The sequence below is a fragment of the Polyodon spathula genome, chromosome 8 (assembly GCF_017654505.1).
Source record: "Polyodon spathula isolate WHYD16114869_AA chromosome 8, ASM1765450v1, whole genome shotgun sequence".
Classification (NCBI taxonomy): Eukaryota; Metazoa; Chordata; class Actinopteri; order Acipenseriformes; family Polyodontidae; genus Polyodon; species Polyodon spathula.
The window spans coordinates 32,889,024-32,905,648 of NC_054541.1; the positions used below are offsets into that span (position 1 = coordinate 32,889,024).

Here is a 16,625-nt window from a genome sequence, read left to right on the forward strand (position 1 = left end):
CTATTGAAAACTAGTATATTCAGCTTTTCAGTATATTCAGTATATTCATTATTACATAACATGCATAAAATGAAAAATAACCTGCAAAAACTAATTTCATATTTTGGCAAAAGTATTTGGACAATCAACATATTTTGAAACCCATCAGTTGCTAATTATTGACAATTATGATTGAAAACCAACACATGATAATTATAGAATATATAAATACATAATCAAGTTCTGAAAAATAAATTGGAAATTTGTGATTCAAAAAAGCAACAGAAACGGTTAAAACTAAAGAGTACAGCAGCAGTCTCAAAATAGCAGTGATTCAACTAAACGAAAAAAGAGAAACTGACGGGAGAACAGGGACAACTGCAACTAGCTCCAAGTATGGAAGACCAAGAAAGATTTCAAAAACATGATCAAGAAAGTCATGAGCAAACAATTAAACAACACCTTAACAAGTTGCAAACTTTATTAAAAACAATACACAAAAGAAAGCGAGTAGAGTTTTCCATTGAATACTGAGGTTTCTTCAACCAAATGTTATGGTCAGACAAAGCCAAAATAAAATGTTTTTCACCAAGAGAGCAACTATATGTTTGGAGGAAGAGAGGAGAAGAATTTCATCATGCCCAGTGTTAAACACGGTAGTGTGATGGTATGGGCTTGTTTTTCTTCCTCAGGCACTGGCGACCTTTGTATTGTAAAAAGTTCAATGAATGCTGCAAAATATTAAGACATTTTGACTCTCATTTGTTACCCAGTGCTAGAAGGCTTATTGGATGGAAGTTTATATTCCAGCAGGATAATGACCCTAAGCATACTACAAAGTCTACAAAGGAATTTCTGAAATGAGGGAAGATTGCAGTTATGGATTGGCCATTTCAGTCCCCAGACTTGAATCCCATCGAGATGCTATGGATTCACTTGAAGGCTGCTGTTGCAAAAAGGAAACCAAAGTCGATGGCAGACGTCAAAGCTGTATGTGTTGAAGAATGGACAGAAATATCTCCGGAAAGATGCATTGAACTGGTTTCAAAATGCAAAAAAAAATGGAAATCTGTAAAGGAAGCAAAGGATGGTCACACAAAACACTGATGTAAGGGAGCCCAAATACTTTTGTCAAAGCATGAAATTTGTTTTTGCATGTTATTTTTCATTTTATGCATGTTATGTACCAATGTGTTGTTTTATTATGAAGCTGAATCTCTACTTTAATTTATACCTTTCAATAGAACAATGAGAAATTATAGAAATCACTTTCTTTGTGATTTTTCTATTTGTTTTTTACACTGCCCAAATACTTTTGTATGTGACTGTATATAAAGAAAGAGAGCAGTAGACTTGCTTGTTCAGGGATCAAGTATTAAAAGCTTAGGTGAAATTTTTTTCCCCAATATCCTGGAATGCAATAGCTTTTTTTACTCCATAATTGGCCATATTTATAAATATCTATAATCCATTTTGTACTTTGTGAAAGATAATTTAATGTTATAAAACCAGTTTAAAAAAAAAAACCTTCAGTAACCAAAAAAGTAGATTTGAAGACCAGTTTTGTAACAAAGCTTTATTTTCCTTTCACAAAAATGGTGCACATTGGACAGTTTCTTCTTCTTTTCTGTGGGATTGAAAGTGATTGTGAGATGAAAAAGGGGCTGGTGAGCTAATGATAAAAAGGGGGTTTAAGAAAAAAAAAAAGATCAGAAATATGCCCTGTTCCTAGAACAAAAATGCAATGCTAAATCAGCACTGGTCAGTTATGGGGGAGGGTTGACATTTGAAACAAATCTCACTCAAACTAGTGCCAGTTGACTTTTGTTTTCACAAAACCAGCCATCACATAGAAAGCTATATAAATGCCTGAAGGATTTGAACTGCACATTTCATCCTCCCTGCAAGTCAATGTACCAGAGTTTTACTTAATATACCTAACGATTCCAACAACAGAAAAGATTTAGTGTTATTGTTAAAATTATTTACTGTAACAGTACTGTTCCAAGAAGAGGACAGAATTTCATATATTGTTTAGTCTAATTTTCAAAGGAGAGTTTTGTGTGTATTTTGTAGAATAACTACATTTTTCTTGCAATATATAAGAGTTAATCAAGATGGATTTGCCTCCTGATCAGAATTACTGTGTTGCTCGACCAGTTTATTCCAAACCTTCGTTTGAAGAGGACAATGAAACAAAGGCGAGGGTTCCTAAAACCATTCGGGAACGATTTAAAAAATCATGCAGGTAATGAAACCCCTTGTATTTTCATGACTACAAAGTTTTTTTGTATTTCATGCTATATACAAAACCTAAATTAGATGAAGAAAAAAGACAAGCCTACCATGGCATTTGCAAGTTAAGGAGGGGTATGGAACTCCTATAGTGAAGGGGTATTCCACAGCAAGTTAAAAAGGTATAATCAACATTTTCATTCCTATAGCACCTGGTGAGCGGTTCATTGGTTGGCTCAGTTTAATAATTTAGAACTGGATAAGACTAGGACTAGAAGCACCACGGTTGTATCTCAGTTGTTCATACAGAGGGCCGTTCGTAGTCAAAGTATTTGTTCTTATTATACTCTCAATTACTTAAGTGAACCAATTAAACCAGTGTCCAGTTTTTAATCAGTGAATTGTCTAGTGTGGAATATCCTTCATACACCAGAGTTGTAAACCTTTGTCTTCACTAAACTGTTCACTGTTCTGTTTCTGTTTCTGCATGGATTTCATTTTCACACATAAGAGTTCATATCAAAATTGAAATATGAGAATCCCAGTAAACTAAATGCCAGAGTCCTGATTTAGTTGCAAGTGCACGTATTTCTCTTTGTACAGTAACTGCACCTTATCTGAGGTAAAAATGTTTCACTTACAAACACACAAAGTTGAAGGAGACTGTGCTTATAGTCACTCACACTTGGAACTATTATTTTAATAGAAATGATGCATTACTGCAATACTTAATTTTGTTTATGATCAGTATCTTATTTTCTAATACATAAAAATGTTTTAATGAAATTAAAGTCTGCTGTGTGCATTCCTAATAAATTGCATGTCTGATTATCTTAAGCTGTTCAGCCAAAAGGGCCAAGGACATAACAAAGGGTTTGCTGCCCATTTTAGACTGGCTACCAAAATACAAAATAAAGGAATGGCTGCCGAAAGACATCGTCTCAGGAATCAGTACTGGACTTGTAGCTACTTTACAGGGTAAATAGCATATCTTTTGTTTATACAGTTGCATTTTAATAATATTGTCTTTTTTTTTTTTTTACAACAGAATATGCAATTTGTAAAGCACCTTGTATTCCAAGCCATGCACAGATAATTATTTTAAACAAGCACATTTAGCCTAGCTTTTTAAAAGTTCAAGAACCATTCTGGAAGCTTACTGTATTTCAAATGTCCTTTTCCTTCTGAGCTTGGTAACTTCCCTTCATACCACTGTATAGTTTACCTTGCTTTTACGATGCCTATATCATATATTGATTATGCTTTCACTACGGTACGCAGCAGTAAATCTTTATAAAGGTTACATTGGTAAAATCAGACAGCCCAGTGAAGAATAATTGCAATTAAATAGGATTAAGCTTTGTGTTAATCTTATTTTCTTCTTTCACAACTGTTGAACGTTAATTGATTTAATTGATAAGTACCATTATGGAGATGTTGTTTGAATGACAGCAGTTGGTGATGTATTAACCTGTGTTGTGTTGCACAGGTTTGGCCTTTGCATTGCTGGTTTCAGTCCCGCCGGTATATGGTCTTTACGCATCCTTCTTCCAGTTTCTGACATATTTTTTCATGGGAACATCGAGACATCTTTCTATTGGTAAGTAGTTTACAGTCTATACAAGGTAGAATGCACATTGTAGGCAGAGAGCAAAGACAGGCAGGCAGCTTAATACAGAGCACCACTATAGAATGGCATTCAGGAGCCATGGTTTAAACTGTGCACTGTATGTGTTTATGAGAATGCAAGTGAAATGGCAAATACACAAACACTTCATGGGAATTCGATAGAGAAATAATATGCATTGTTGCTAGTGTTACCATAAATTCATAAATGAATGGGGCTTGTGAGTGGCGCATCCAGTAAAGGCGCTCCATGTGGAGTGCAGGATGTACCCTATAGTCTGGGGATCGCAGGTTCGCTTTGCGCTTGTCTGAGGTAGAGATAGCATCACATCTCATTTGAATTGTTAAGTGACTGTGTTTGAAATCATTCGGAGTTGTGTTCTGTTGCTCCCACCTTCAGTTCTTGTCACAGCCGACCGTGACCGGGAGTTCGGGGGTGGCGTACAATTGGCAGAGCGCAGGCTGGGTAGGGAGGGCTTAGGTTGGCAGGGGATTCCACGGCTCACCGTGCAAGTGCATCCCCTGTGGCTGATAGGGCGCCTGTGGTTCTGCAGTGGAGCCGCCAGATCTGTATTGTCCTCTGGAGCTATAGGTCTGGTGGCCTCGCTGTGGATCCGCAGTGCGGAAAATGATGGATTGGCAGGAGCACGTTTCGGAGGAAGTAAAGACGACTAAATTAAAAAAAAAAAGCATAAATTAACAAATTAACATGATACACTATTTCAATATATACTGTAATAAATGTAATGCTGAGAAACTATAGTATGTTACCTAGGTAAGTGTTTAGTTTTCTTTCATTTCTACAGGTCCCTTTCCTGTGACCAGTCTGATGCTTGGCTCAATAGTCCTGGCCATGGCTCCAGATGAGAATTTCAAGATTAAGGGGAACAGCACAGGGCTCAATGGAACAACACTGGATGTTGCAGCCATGAATGAATATAGAGTTCTAGTGTCCAACACCGCGACAGTTCTCATGGGAATTCTTCTGGTAATGTACCATGTATCTGTTATACTGTATGTTTAGTAACAATTGAGTAGCATCCAATCTGAAATATTATTTAAATTCACAGAGATCGAGGACTTACTATGAACATCCACACTAGACACAAGGATATTTCAATTAATAGCAGCGGTTTACTGAATACAGAAGAGCAGAAATCTTAAAGTCTTAAACATGAACTATGTATCAAAAGTTAATCAACAACATCAAACCTTTAATCTAATTTATCAAAATATACTTGTCTACCAGTAGCAAGATTACTTAAAAGTGCTTCATATAAATAACATGAGGTAATTGTAAACTTGGTTGTATTATTCGTTCTTGTCGCTTCTTTCGGCTGCTCAGTCAAGCGCTGAGAAGCCGAAACGGAAGTTGACCACTTAAAGCCTGGAGGAAGGGCAGCCCTTAGCTTTTCCTGAGGTTTCCCCCTAAAAAAATTTAAAATATGTGAGTAGGGGTTTTTTCCTTACTTGAGTGCTGAGCGGTTCGTATTTAGTAGTTCTGCAGGGTGCATGGTTGAGTGAGAGGCTGGGCTCTCTCCCTCGGCACAGTCATGCTCTGGGGGATGGGCCATGTCTCAGCAGCTGATTTTAATTAAATTCAATATTTGGGGGTTAGGTGACAGAGTGCCACTGTGGAGAGCGTTAAATATTTATTATTATTCATTCATGGTTTGGTGGCCTCGTCTTTTCGGGGCGAGGTGGCTACAGCCACTTCTTATCTGCAGCACTGGGATGCATGTAACTATTCATGTTTTTCTAACCGGCCTCATGCAGGTAGCCGTCAGGCACCCAAGGACGAGGCCTCCAGCCAATTTCATCTTGGCAATTATGGGGTGCGTTTATTATTTATTATTCTCCATTCATGGTTTGGCAGTCTCGTCTTTTGGGGGGAGGTGGCTCATAGCCACATCCTCTCTACGGTACTGGTATACATGTAACTGTTCATGTATTTCCAGCCGGCCTCGCGCAGGTAGCTGTCGTGCACCCGCGGATGAGACCTCCAGCCAAATTATATTTCACTCGGGTCCTGAGCGCCTTTCACAGTCATAAATCATCTGCAATTGCAATCGCTATCATCATCATTCATTCACTACCATTCATTTAAGTGGATTCTCCATGCTGAATATAACTTTCAGTTACTTATCAAGGTTCATTGAAAGTTACTTTTAATAAATGTTGTAATTTTAGTTAATTACTCCAATTAGGTTTAATTTGGGGAATGTAACATTATACTCCACAGTCCCAGGCAACACTGACTCATTTGTCATCTGGTTGTGGAACTTGGCTTGTTGAATTGACTATGAAGTCCTCTCAGTGCTGATTCTTCAATTCCCAACAGGATCAATACAGTCCTTGTGCGTTGTCTTCTTCTTTAATTCTTCAACCACAAATGTGGTCCAACAGTCTTTTGGATCCTTCGTAATGCAGTAAATTTAAGCCTGATTTGCACAGGACTAAAAATCATCACAAAAACAGGTGGTTTTTAAAGACATCTGTGAGTCTCTTTCTATCCTAGATAATTTTCTCAGAGATGCTCTGATTTTTTTACAGGACATCAAGACCTATAAAAATTCAAACTCAGACTTCCTGTGTCTTTTTACTCCTGTGTGAATCGACCATGACAGAGTTATTTTAGATTTGATAAAACATTTCCGGGGTATTCGCCTCAAAGCAATACCAGCTTTTCCAATAAACCACAATAATATTAAAATTGGTACAACTGGGGATCAGTTGAAAATACCTTCAAATAATGTTGCACAAAGGATGAAGTGGTTATTGTAGCCTTTGAAAAAGAAAGTACAGCAATATTAGTTAATTACACCCAGCTCACTGTTTACAAATCATGTATAAATGTCCTTTCTCTGGCCACAACTTTGCATTTCATTTTGCATTTGCTAATTTTCTTGAGGGGAACTAATCCACGTCTGGGAGGTTACTAGATATCCTCTACTTATGACCAACTATGAGGACATCTGATTTTTAGACCTGTGCGATTCATGCTTTAGAGTTATTTGTCCAAACGGTCCTTTTTATTACACGGCGGGTAATTATCACCCTAGAGCAGTCTCCTGGCTTCTCTCCCCACGGTCCTCAGTCTCAGGCTGGGTTTATATAGTATTTTACAAGTAGAGGTCTGTGGTGCCCTTTTCATATAAGGTAATAAGTCAAGTTCTAATGGTTTTAGCCTTTGTGGGTATAAGAGCCTGGTTCCGTAAAAGTCCTTAACTGAAAAGTCCTTTTCAGAAATAAGAAGCCCCGTTTCATCATAATTTTTGTAGTTAGAAACTTTGCCTTCACTTCTTCAAGAAGGTTCCGGACCATTTCTGTCCTTTCTGTGACCTCTTGTACTTGCAGCAAACAAACTCCTAACTGGTGTAACACTGGCACAATTGCTTCATTATAGAACCAGATACTTATTCCTGGATTTAATTAGTCAAGTATCCAATAATGAATCCGTTTACTTATTTTCGAGATCTTCTTTTGAGATGTGTATTGTGATTCAATTGCTTTATTAATACATTTTTTTTATATAAACCTTTTTTTCAGCTGATCATGGGAATATTTCAGATTGGTTTTTTGGTGCGGTACCTTTCAGATCCGTTGATTGGAGGATTCACCACCGCAGCTGCCTTCCAAGTGACTGTATCGCAAGTCAAGCTGGTGTTGGCTGTACCAACAGGGAACTACAATGGAGTTCTATCTATTATATATGTGAGTACTGCTTTTAATTATATATACTTGTCCCAGTTTGGAAAGTTTCCTCACATATTTTACCGGAATGGATAAAAGAAAAATTGCAAAACTAACATGAAACAATTTCCTTACAGGTATAAGGTGTTCAGTTATTGTTATTGTTTTGAGTTTAAGGTTAAAATGTCTCATCTAAAAATGTATCCCTTCTCTCCACAGACAATCATAGACATATTTAAAAACATTGGCAAAACCAACTTTGCAGATCTGATTGCAGGATTGCTGACTCTAATCATTGTGATGTCAGTAAAGGAAGTCAATGATCGATTCAAACATAAGATTCCAGTTCCTATTCCCATTGAACTGTTTGTGGTAAGATCTGAGAAAACTGCATGTTGCACAGGTAGTGTTTGCAGTCAAGCAACATAGACACAATGTCCAGTGTAGTAAAAAAGAACAAACACTCTTCACTGATTTATACACTGCATGTAATTTCCTTTGTTTAAAATACGTATTTGACATTTATCTGGTAAGATTTTAAATATTATTAAACTAAAACACCAAACATAGCATGTATATTTAAACAGTGCTTTGAATGAAGAACCATATTACCCTGGTATAAAAGTTCAGAATACATTTAAGTAAGTGTGTAATGACAGCTCCAGTATCATACTATGTTTTCTATTGCAGACTATTGTAGCTACAGGGATCTCATATGGTGTTAATCTTGAGGCAAAATATCATGCCTCCATTGTCAAGAACATCCCAAGAGGGTATGTAATGTTTTGATTTCTTCCTCAAGAACCACACACCTGAAGCTAGAGGTGTGTGGATAATTAGGTTGATATAAGGGTGTGAATATAAATGTGAACATCTTCAAAATTCTATTTGCATTTTGTGTGTGTATTATATGCGTGAGAATCATGACTTGTTTTTACAATGACAGTACAGTATCTCTGAGTAACAGTACAGTATCTCTGTGTGTAGCAGTACAGTATCTCCGTGTGTACCCGTACAGTATCTCTGTGTGTAACAGTACAGTATCTCCCTGTTAACTTACACTGCATTATGTGCTTGGATTTGCTTTCTTAAACCAGCCTGTTCCCCTTGTATTCTATTGTCCGCAGCCACAGGGCTCATTGAATACCCTTGTTATATTACTTGACAATCAACTGAGGCAGTGGTAGCTGGATGTTCACATGTACTGTAGTTGCTGCTGTACTGTAGTCAGTGGCTAACTTTATTATCAAGATCATTTCTTCACCCCGGTTTTCCAGGTAGAGGACTAACCAACCAGAGAACACAAGATTTTTATAGAGATGACTGCATAGTCATCATGATTATAATCAATCCCTCTCTCTTATGCCATTGATGCGCACAAGGTTGAGGCATATTGCTTCAGTGTAAGGGCTAGTGTTTCTTTTTTGTTTTGTTTAATTGTTTTTAACTAAAGGATATACTATTTATTTGGTGCCCTGCAAAATTATGTTGTTAAAAACAAAAATGAAACAATGTAAGCTCGTGTTGGATTTGTTTATAGTGGGGGAAAGCAATGCTACACGAAGAGAAACTTACTTTTACCACTGTGCATACATTGCATTTGTAGCTAATGGGGGGGGGGAAAACAGTGTACTGTAATTATCTGTAATTGAAGCTATAACTACTGTAGCTAGTTTGTAAATTTGACAATTATATTACTAACGTATGTTTTCCTTTACTAGGTTTTTACCCCCTCAACCTCCTGATGTGTCAATGTTTGCCAACATGATAGGCTCGTGTTTCTCTACAGCTGTGGTGGGGTATGCTGTGGCTGTTTCAGTGGCAAAGGTGTATGCTACAAAACATAATTATCAAATTGATGGCAATCAGGTGAGTCTAGAGTATATGAATACAATAGAGGCATTAAATGGTCTTAATGGACTTGGAATTTCATGAAATTTAAGTAGGCTATATATATATATATATATATATATATATATATATATATATATATATATTAATTAATTAGAGTCAACTTGTTGCTCGCCACACAGGCTCTCACTGGTTCTTCTCCCTTCACAGTCACAACCCAACACACAGGATTGTACTGATCAGTGCTCACACACACTTAATAAACACAAAATGAAATAAACACAAAACAAACACCTAGCTCCTATTTGGAGCACTAACTAAACATTCACCAGGCGATCCCTAACTAACACACAAGACGACTAGGCCATTTATCTGACCCGAACATAAAACTTTCACACAATACCTTATTTTGAATACAACTGCTCCCACACACACTCAGGCTCTTCTCTCAGCAGCAGCCCTGAGCAGACTGGCTGCCTCTCTTAAATACCCTGCACCTGGCTTTGATTTACAATTACCACCAGGTGCAGGGGATAACTAAACAATACAACAGTTACACAATTAAACCCCATAACACCCAAATGTGCATTCTCACAAGGTTTTTAGCAGGGAAGGATTTTAACCCCCTCCCTGGTATCTCATATATATATATATATATATAGATTTAAAAAAAAAAAAACTTCAAGCAAAAAAATCTCGTTAGGTGATCATGCTTTTTAATGTGCTATTGTAATTTAGCATTCTTAGAAACTAAGCAAGGTTCTGTATAACTGTAGCTACATTTACATTTTTAGTTAAAACATTAGCAAACCTAACGCATGATTCATTCAGTGAGTAGAGGAAATTTCCAGTATGCAAAGGAACAAACTGACTGTTTCATTTTACAGGAGCTTGTTTCCTTTGGTGTCAGCAACATATTTGGAGGATCTTTCTCTGGTTTTTTTGGCTGCACAGCATTGTCACGAACTGCTGTCCAGGAGAGCACTGGTGGACAGACTGAGGTAATATCTGCATCATTTATGTTGTATGAAGCACTGTTACACTATTTGTTTTTCCTTTTAATTTTGCACTAATATGCATAGGACATTTTGAGTTCCTTGAGCTGTTTTGTGTAGTAGTCACTCAGTACCTGTGGTATTGGGAGAATTCAACAAACTACACTTTCAGCCAATAAATAACAAACAGCATTAAATTGCAGTTTTTTGTTTTTGTTTTGTTTTTGTTTAACATTACACACACACACACACACACACACACACACACATATATATATGTGTGTATATATATATATATATATATATATATATATATATATATATATATATATATATATATATATATATATATAGTACCTACCCATAACATCATTATTTATACTCCAAACTCTCCTAGCCTTTACTTTCCCAGCCTTTTTTAAGTTTGAAAATAATTATTTAAATATTCATATTTTAAAAATAATACATGCTTTTCTTTGGCAGATTGCTGGATTTATTTCTGTCTCTATAGTATTTATTGTAATTGTCGCTCTGGGGAAACTGTTGGAGCCTCTGCAGAAGGTACCCTTCAATTATTTCAGATTGCCTGCTATTAAAATCATATAATTGAATTACAGTACCAAACCCAACCCCTTGCTAGGCATTTGACACTCATGCTGACGTGTTTTGCAGTCTGTACTGGCAGCCATCGTCATTGCCAACCTTAAAGGAATGTTCATGCAGGTCGTTGACGTCCCGCGCCTCTGGAGGCAGAACAAGACTGACTCTGTGAGTTATACAGAAATCTCATTCCCATTCTTTAGCACTAATATTCCTTGTTTGTAGTTGAAATAAATGTTATGCAGAAATACAAAGAGAACATTCCACCAAGTATTTGTTTGCATTACTACACATTCTACCATTCACAAGAGAATTTGCATTTTGTTTCTTTTCTAGATTATTTGGGTCGTGACGTGTGCTGCATCCATAATTCTGGGTCTTGATCTCGGGCTGTTGGCAGGTCTTGTCTTTGAGCTCGCCACAGTTGTGATCAGAACACAGTTGTAAGTCTCTTTTATGCTGTTGTGTGATAAACCCTCTTAATGGTTTTCAATATGATCTAAAACTGAGACGTGACATATCAAGGGCCTAATTCAATGAACAGTAACTGAAAAAAAAAAACATACTTTTGTTTTTAAACAAACCCCACTCCAGAGGTGCATTGTGTTTGATATTTCACGGATGACCTTTAACCCAGGAATTTGAATGTCATTAATTAATGTCTATGATGAGTATCTTTTTTTCCCCACTACCCCAGCCCCACATGTGCTGCTCTTGGGAATGTTCCAGGCACTGACATTTACAAGAATATAAAGGACTACAAGAATGTAAGAAAAGTGTATTGCTGTAGCAATATATCCGGTTCCTTCTGTTGAAATAAATACATGTATACACTGGTGTCTTTGAAGCAGACATTAGACCAAGATAGTAGATGGTATTCCAATAGATTGTTTTAAGTAATTGTAGTACTACAATACACATGATGTTACAATGTATATAATACACTATTAAGTGCTCACCAACTCATTCTTATTTTCACAGATTGAAGAACTATCTGGAATTAAGATCTTCAGATGCAATGCACCGATCTACTTTGCCAACATGGATTTTTTTAAAGATCGTCTGAAAGCAATTGTAAGTTTTTAAGCCACTAAAAAATGCCAACACTTTAAAATGTATAAATCTGGTTGAAATTGATTTGTAAAATTGCTTAAACCTTTCAGGTGGGATTTGATGCAGTCAGAGTGTTTAGAAAGAGAAATAAAGCACTGAAGATGATTCAGAAGCTTATCAAAAAGGGGAAGTTAAGATCCACAAAGGTGCAGTACAATTTCCTAAACATGATTCTTCATTTACTATGTAAAAAAAGAAGAAAAATGCTCTAATGTAAAATAAACTACAAAGGTCATGTGTTTAGTTAAGAACACTAACCCAAAATGTTTTGCTCCAAATTATACATTTATTACAAATTGTGTGTTTTCCTTTAGCAAACCCATTTTGTGTTATTTAAAACATGTTATTTTTTATTTTTTTTGGGGATGTAGTACTGAACTGTATCTTTAGCTTAACACTGAAAAATGTTTATGACCTTTTCTAGATTATGTGTTTGGTGGTTGTATTGAAAAGTAGCCAAACCCTAGTAATTAATTCTTTTTCTCAATGGTAGAATGGCGTGCTAACAGATCTGGGTGTGGATAACAAAGCTTTTGAAAGTGATCCAGAGCAGGAACCAGAAGAGGCAGAAGATGTTGAAGTGCCCACAAAGGAGATGGAAATCCAAGTGGACTGGAACTCTGACCTTCCACTGAAAGTGATCGTGCCCAAAGTTACCATTCACAGCCTCATCATCGATTTTGGTGCAGTCTCCTTCCTTGATGTGGTATCAGTCAAGGGCTTGAAATTGGTATGTAAATCATTCGTGGTTTGAAACTCTTGAGTTTGCCCAACTAAGATTCAATGAGACTGAGAGCAACACACAGCACTGGGTGTTGATATGCCGCACAGGCACACAGATTTAATAAACACCAGTGCTGACACTAGGGTACCACCATTGGTAACCCTAGTGTCACATTTAATAAAGAAAACAAAACAAAACTGTAAATAAAAGTTTGCCACACAAGGCAAACGCTAGTCCTACTACAAGGAACGTCATGCTGCAGGAATCTACTCTACGCAAACCCTCTCTATACACTGAGATCAACATCCCCTAAACTGACCTACTCCTGAGCTTCCGGAATACAACGACTCCTGCCTCTTCATACGGCCTCGGCTGGGCATTTCCTTCACAAGCAGCGTCTTGCAGTTCAAGGGTTCCATAGTAGTTAATCCCGAGGTGCGGACACTCTCCTGGGTTGTGGTCGTGTGCAGGGGTAAATCCTCCCAGGGTTAGTGCTGGCTCCATAGCTTCAGCTCCTGGGTTGATACGACTCTGCCACACAACATAAATCAACATCAATCAAAACACAGCAATCCTTTGTTCAGCGCACGTCTATATGGCTATGGCCGTGTCTCGAGCTGTAGCACAGACACTTTTTGAGCTCTGCACAGCTTCCCCGGCACACACCCTAGCCAATCTGAACCTCCCCAACAGCTCAGCGCTGAGCGAGCCTACCTGATCAGTAATGCAACGCATCTCCTGTTACATAGCCCGGCTGCTTTATTAAAGGCACACATGCACCAAAGAACCAGCGGCATCGTCTCACAAATACATATACCACTATTGAGTAATTTATAGTTATGAATGAAATAACTGATGGCACACAGTACTGTACATTGTGATACAAGGGGCTGTTTTGAAAAGAATTGATTGTATAGTTTTTCCTGTATCACAGGAGACAGACAGCTCTTCCTATTGATCAACTATAAAAGACTAAATCATGTTTTGTTTTTCTTCCAATATTGCAGATTGTGAAAGAATTCATGCGGATAGATGTAAATGTGTACATAGCAGGATATGATGGTATGTACCAAAAGGACAGTTTACAAAAGGTTATACCAAAAAAGATAAACTATAAACAAAACAGCTACCAAAAAAGCAGAAAAGCATGTTCAGCTTTTTGTCATGTTTACTGATCTTTATGTTTTTATTCTGTGTATTTTTTGCTCATCCTCTGACCCTGACCAAGCACTCTGTATGACCCTGTGATCTACCAACAGAGTAAACAATAATACAAGTGCATTACCAGTGCAAATCATTTATACTGTTCTTTTATGGTCATTGCAAATCAGATTTTTTAATTATTATTATTCAGTTGATCAGCACAGGCTATGTACATAAAAACGGAAAACGTATATTCCATGTTGATGACAGTATTTCGTCTCGTTTATAGATGAAATTATCCAGAAAATGGAAGCATGTGGCTTTTTTGATGACACCATAAAGAAAGATATTCTGTTCCTGACTATTCATGACGCTGTCCTCTTCATTCAGATGAAAGCTTCGTATGGCAACGTTCAAGATCCAATATTTGAGAAGGTAGGGGTTCCTATCAGTCTTGATCATTCAATAGGCAGAACAATTGTCTGTGATTCAGAAGATTACTGGTGGGAATTCTGTCACAATTCTTGGGATGGTTGGGAAGAGTGTGGATTGGTACAGATTCTTAATTTCCTCATATTATTTTTATTTGAGTCATGCCCAGTCAGTGAAGCCAGTAGTTTCAGTTTGTATGCTCTGCACAGTGAATGAGGAGCTTGGGCATGCATTTTCTTATTTTAAAGTGGACAAACTTTCCTAAGCATGGGACCATATTAGAAAAATATACATTTTACCAAACACTTCAAATGTAAACTTTTGTTGTAACACAAAGATAAGCACACATTGTTTTACATGTATACTTATATGACCAATTATTCCTTGCAGATTTCTCTGATGAAAGAGTCCAAACAACCTCTTTCATTTCCTGAAACTGATGAATTAGAGGAGCATCAAGGGGTAATTCAGATATCTATTTTTTCAATACTGTCAGTTAATATTTTGTGTGTAAGGTGCCTCTTATTTTATACTGTAAGAGAAGTCATCTTCATTTATATAAATATAAATTATAATACGAAACACCCTACACACTGTATTAATTTATTATTAATCACTAAATAGGTGTACTACATAAATGAGTACAGTAACAGTTGATTACTGAAATATGTTTTTATTTGAAAATGCACCACTAATTCAGACACTTTATTCAAGACTTGTACAATAGAAAACACAAGGAAGTGCACACAACATGGATTCACTGATTCTAAATAGGCAACAGTTTGGTCAATTCCAGGAAGTTCGAATTTGATGATTTCAAGTGCTTGCTGATAGATATCATGAAAGTAACCCTTGCTCATTAACCAACTCCTTGTTCTCTGTTTCTATTTAAGGCTATCTATAAACTGGCTTCCTAAATTCACGACGTTGTTTTATTTGGAAAATATATGGGACCAATAACCTTCAAAAGAGAAAAAGCATCTTGAAAAACCTGGATCAGCTAAGAAGCCTAAAAAATGACTCCTTCCTGAAAGTTATTTTAGAATGAAACTGTGTTTCATTCTAAAATAACAGGATTTGCTTTGTTCAATATTTTCCTAAGCATCCCATACAGAATGTCCCGACGATGGAGTAATACACATGGTATGATCACTAAGGGCCTGCATTTATAGAGTCTTATATAGACTAGTTTAGTAGATGTCTTATACTCAACATAAAACCTACAATTATATATTCTGTTTTCCTCACTTTTAAATAGTAAATATAAAAATGGTGAGCAAATATATAAATACATTATTATTTATTTTGACATTCAATAAGGTATATAATTTATAAGTTGAATTCATTGAAGCTGTTTTGTGCCCTGTGAGTTAACCACTGCTGGCTGTGAATCAAGGCCTGTACAGTGTCAGACTAAGCTTTAAACAGCCTATGCTACATATCAAAATACTGTACTTATGAGAAGAGCTGGTGACAGGAATCCATACTACTGTTTGTTTCCTTTAGCCATTCATTTTACATGATTTATTAGAAGCTTTATCAGATCAAGAAGTTTCAATCCAGGACACAACTGCACAATGGGAACAGTCATAGAATATCTAGCTTTAATAAAAGGAAAAGGGTAAATAAACAGGTTAATACAGTTGCAATTTTAAAGATTTAAAGTTTAAAATAACAATAAAGGCACATATTTACCGATGTCTAATTCTAATAAACACTGATTATCAGTCAACTACCATAAAATGCACTTTAATCAGGGTTGCGTTGTCTCTATGTTGAACTTTTGCATATTGATTGTAGAGTGGACTCTGGTCATTTACTATTAGTACCGTTCATTTATACTCTAATTTCTGTTTTTAACCAAATTTCTATCTTGTTGTGAATTTATCTTTTGATTTAAATGTTTTAATTAATTTATGTTATTTTGGAAATATAGCAATAGGTTTTAAATAAAAACATTGCACTTTATACCTGAAGTTATAGCTTTGTGCAACAATTTTAATAAATGTCTCAAATGTATTGTGTTTATTGTACATCTGAATCATGCTGACTTGCTGTGACATCTTAAGAGCTGCATTTGTTACAAATAAACTAGAAATTGGGACATATTTGAATATGTTATTTGTCTGTTTTTACACTCGTAAAATGTATTACAATTAACAGGGTGTGTTTGAATGAGGCCACACAATTTGTGTTAAAAATGAAATATCATCTGGTAGCTATCAAACACAGCA

At 36.4% G+C, this 16,625-nt stretch overlaps 1 protein-coding gene across 1 annotated transcript; it reads left to right on the forward strand.

The window, feature by feature from the left end:
- Positions 1 to 1,875: 1,875 nt before the first annotated feature.
- LOC121319803 (pendrin-like) lies at positions 1,876 to 16,495 on the forward strand. Its single transcript, XM_041257640.1, has 20 exons — positions 1,876 to 2,227; positions 3,053 to 3,192; positions 3,704 to 3,814; positions 4,647 to 4,828; positions 7,390 to 7,554; positions 7,753 to 7,905; positions 8,224 to 8,306; positions 9,255 to 9,402; positions 10,272 to 10,385; positions 10,863 to 10,940; positions 11,052 to 11,147; positions 11,316 to 11,422; positions 11,677 to 11,746; positions 11,961 to 12,053; positions 12,143 to 12,238; positions 12,586 to 12,822; positions 13,824 to 13,878; positions 14,249 to 14,394; positions 14,782 to 14,853; positions 15,285 to 16,495. The coding sequence occupies exons 1-20, from the start codon at positions 2,097 to 2,099 to the stop codon at positions 15,306 to 15,308; spliced, it is 2,301 nt and encodes a 766-aa protein (XP_041113574.1). The 5' UTR covers positions 1,876 to 2,096; the 3' UTR covers positions 15,309 to 16,495.
- The last annotated feature ends 130 nt before the right edge of the window (positions 16,496 to 16,625 follow it).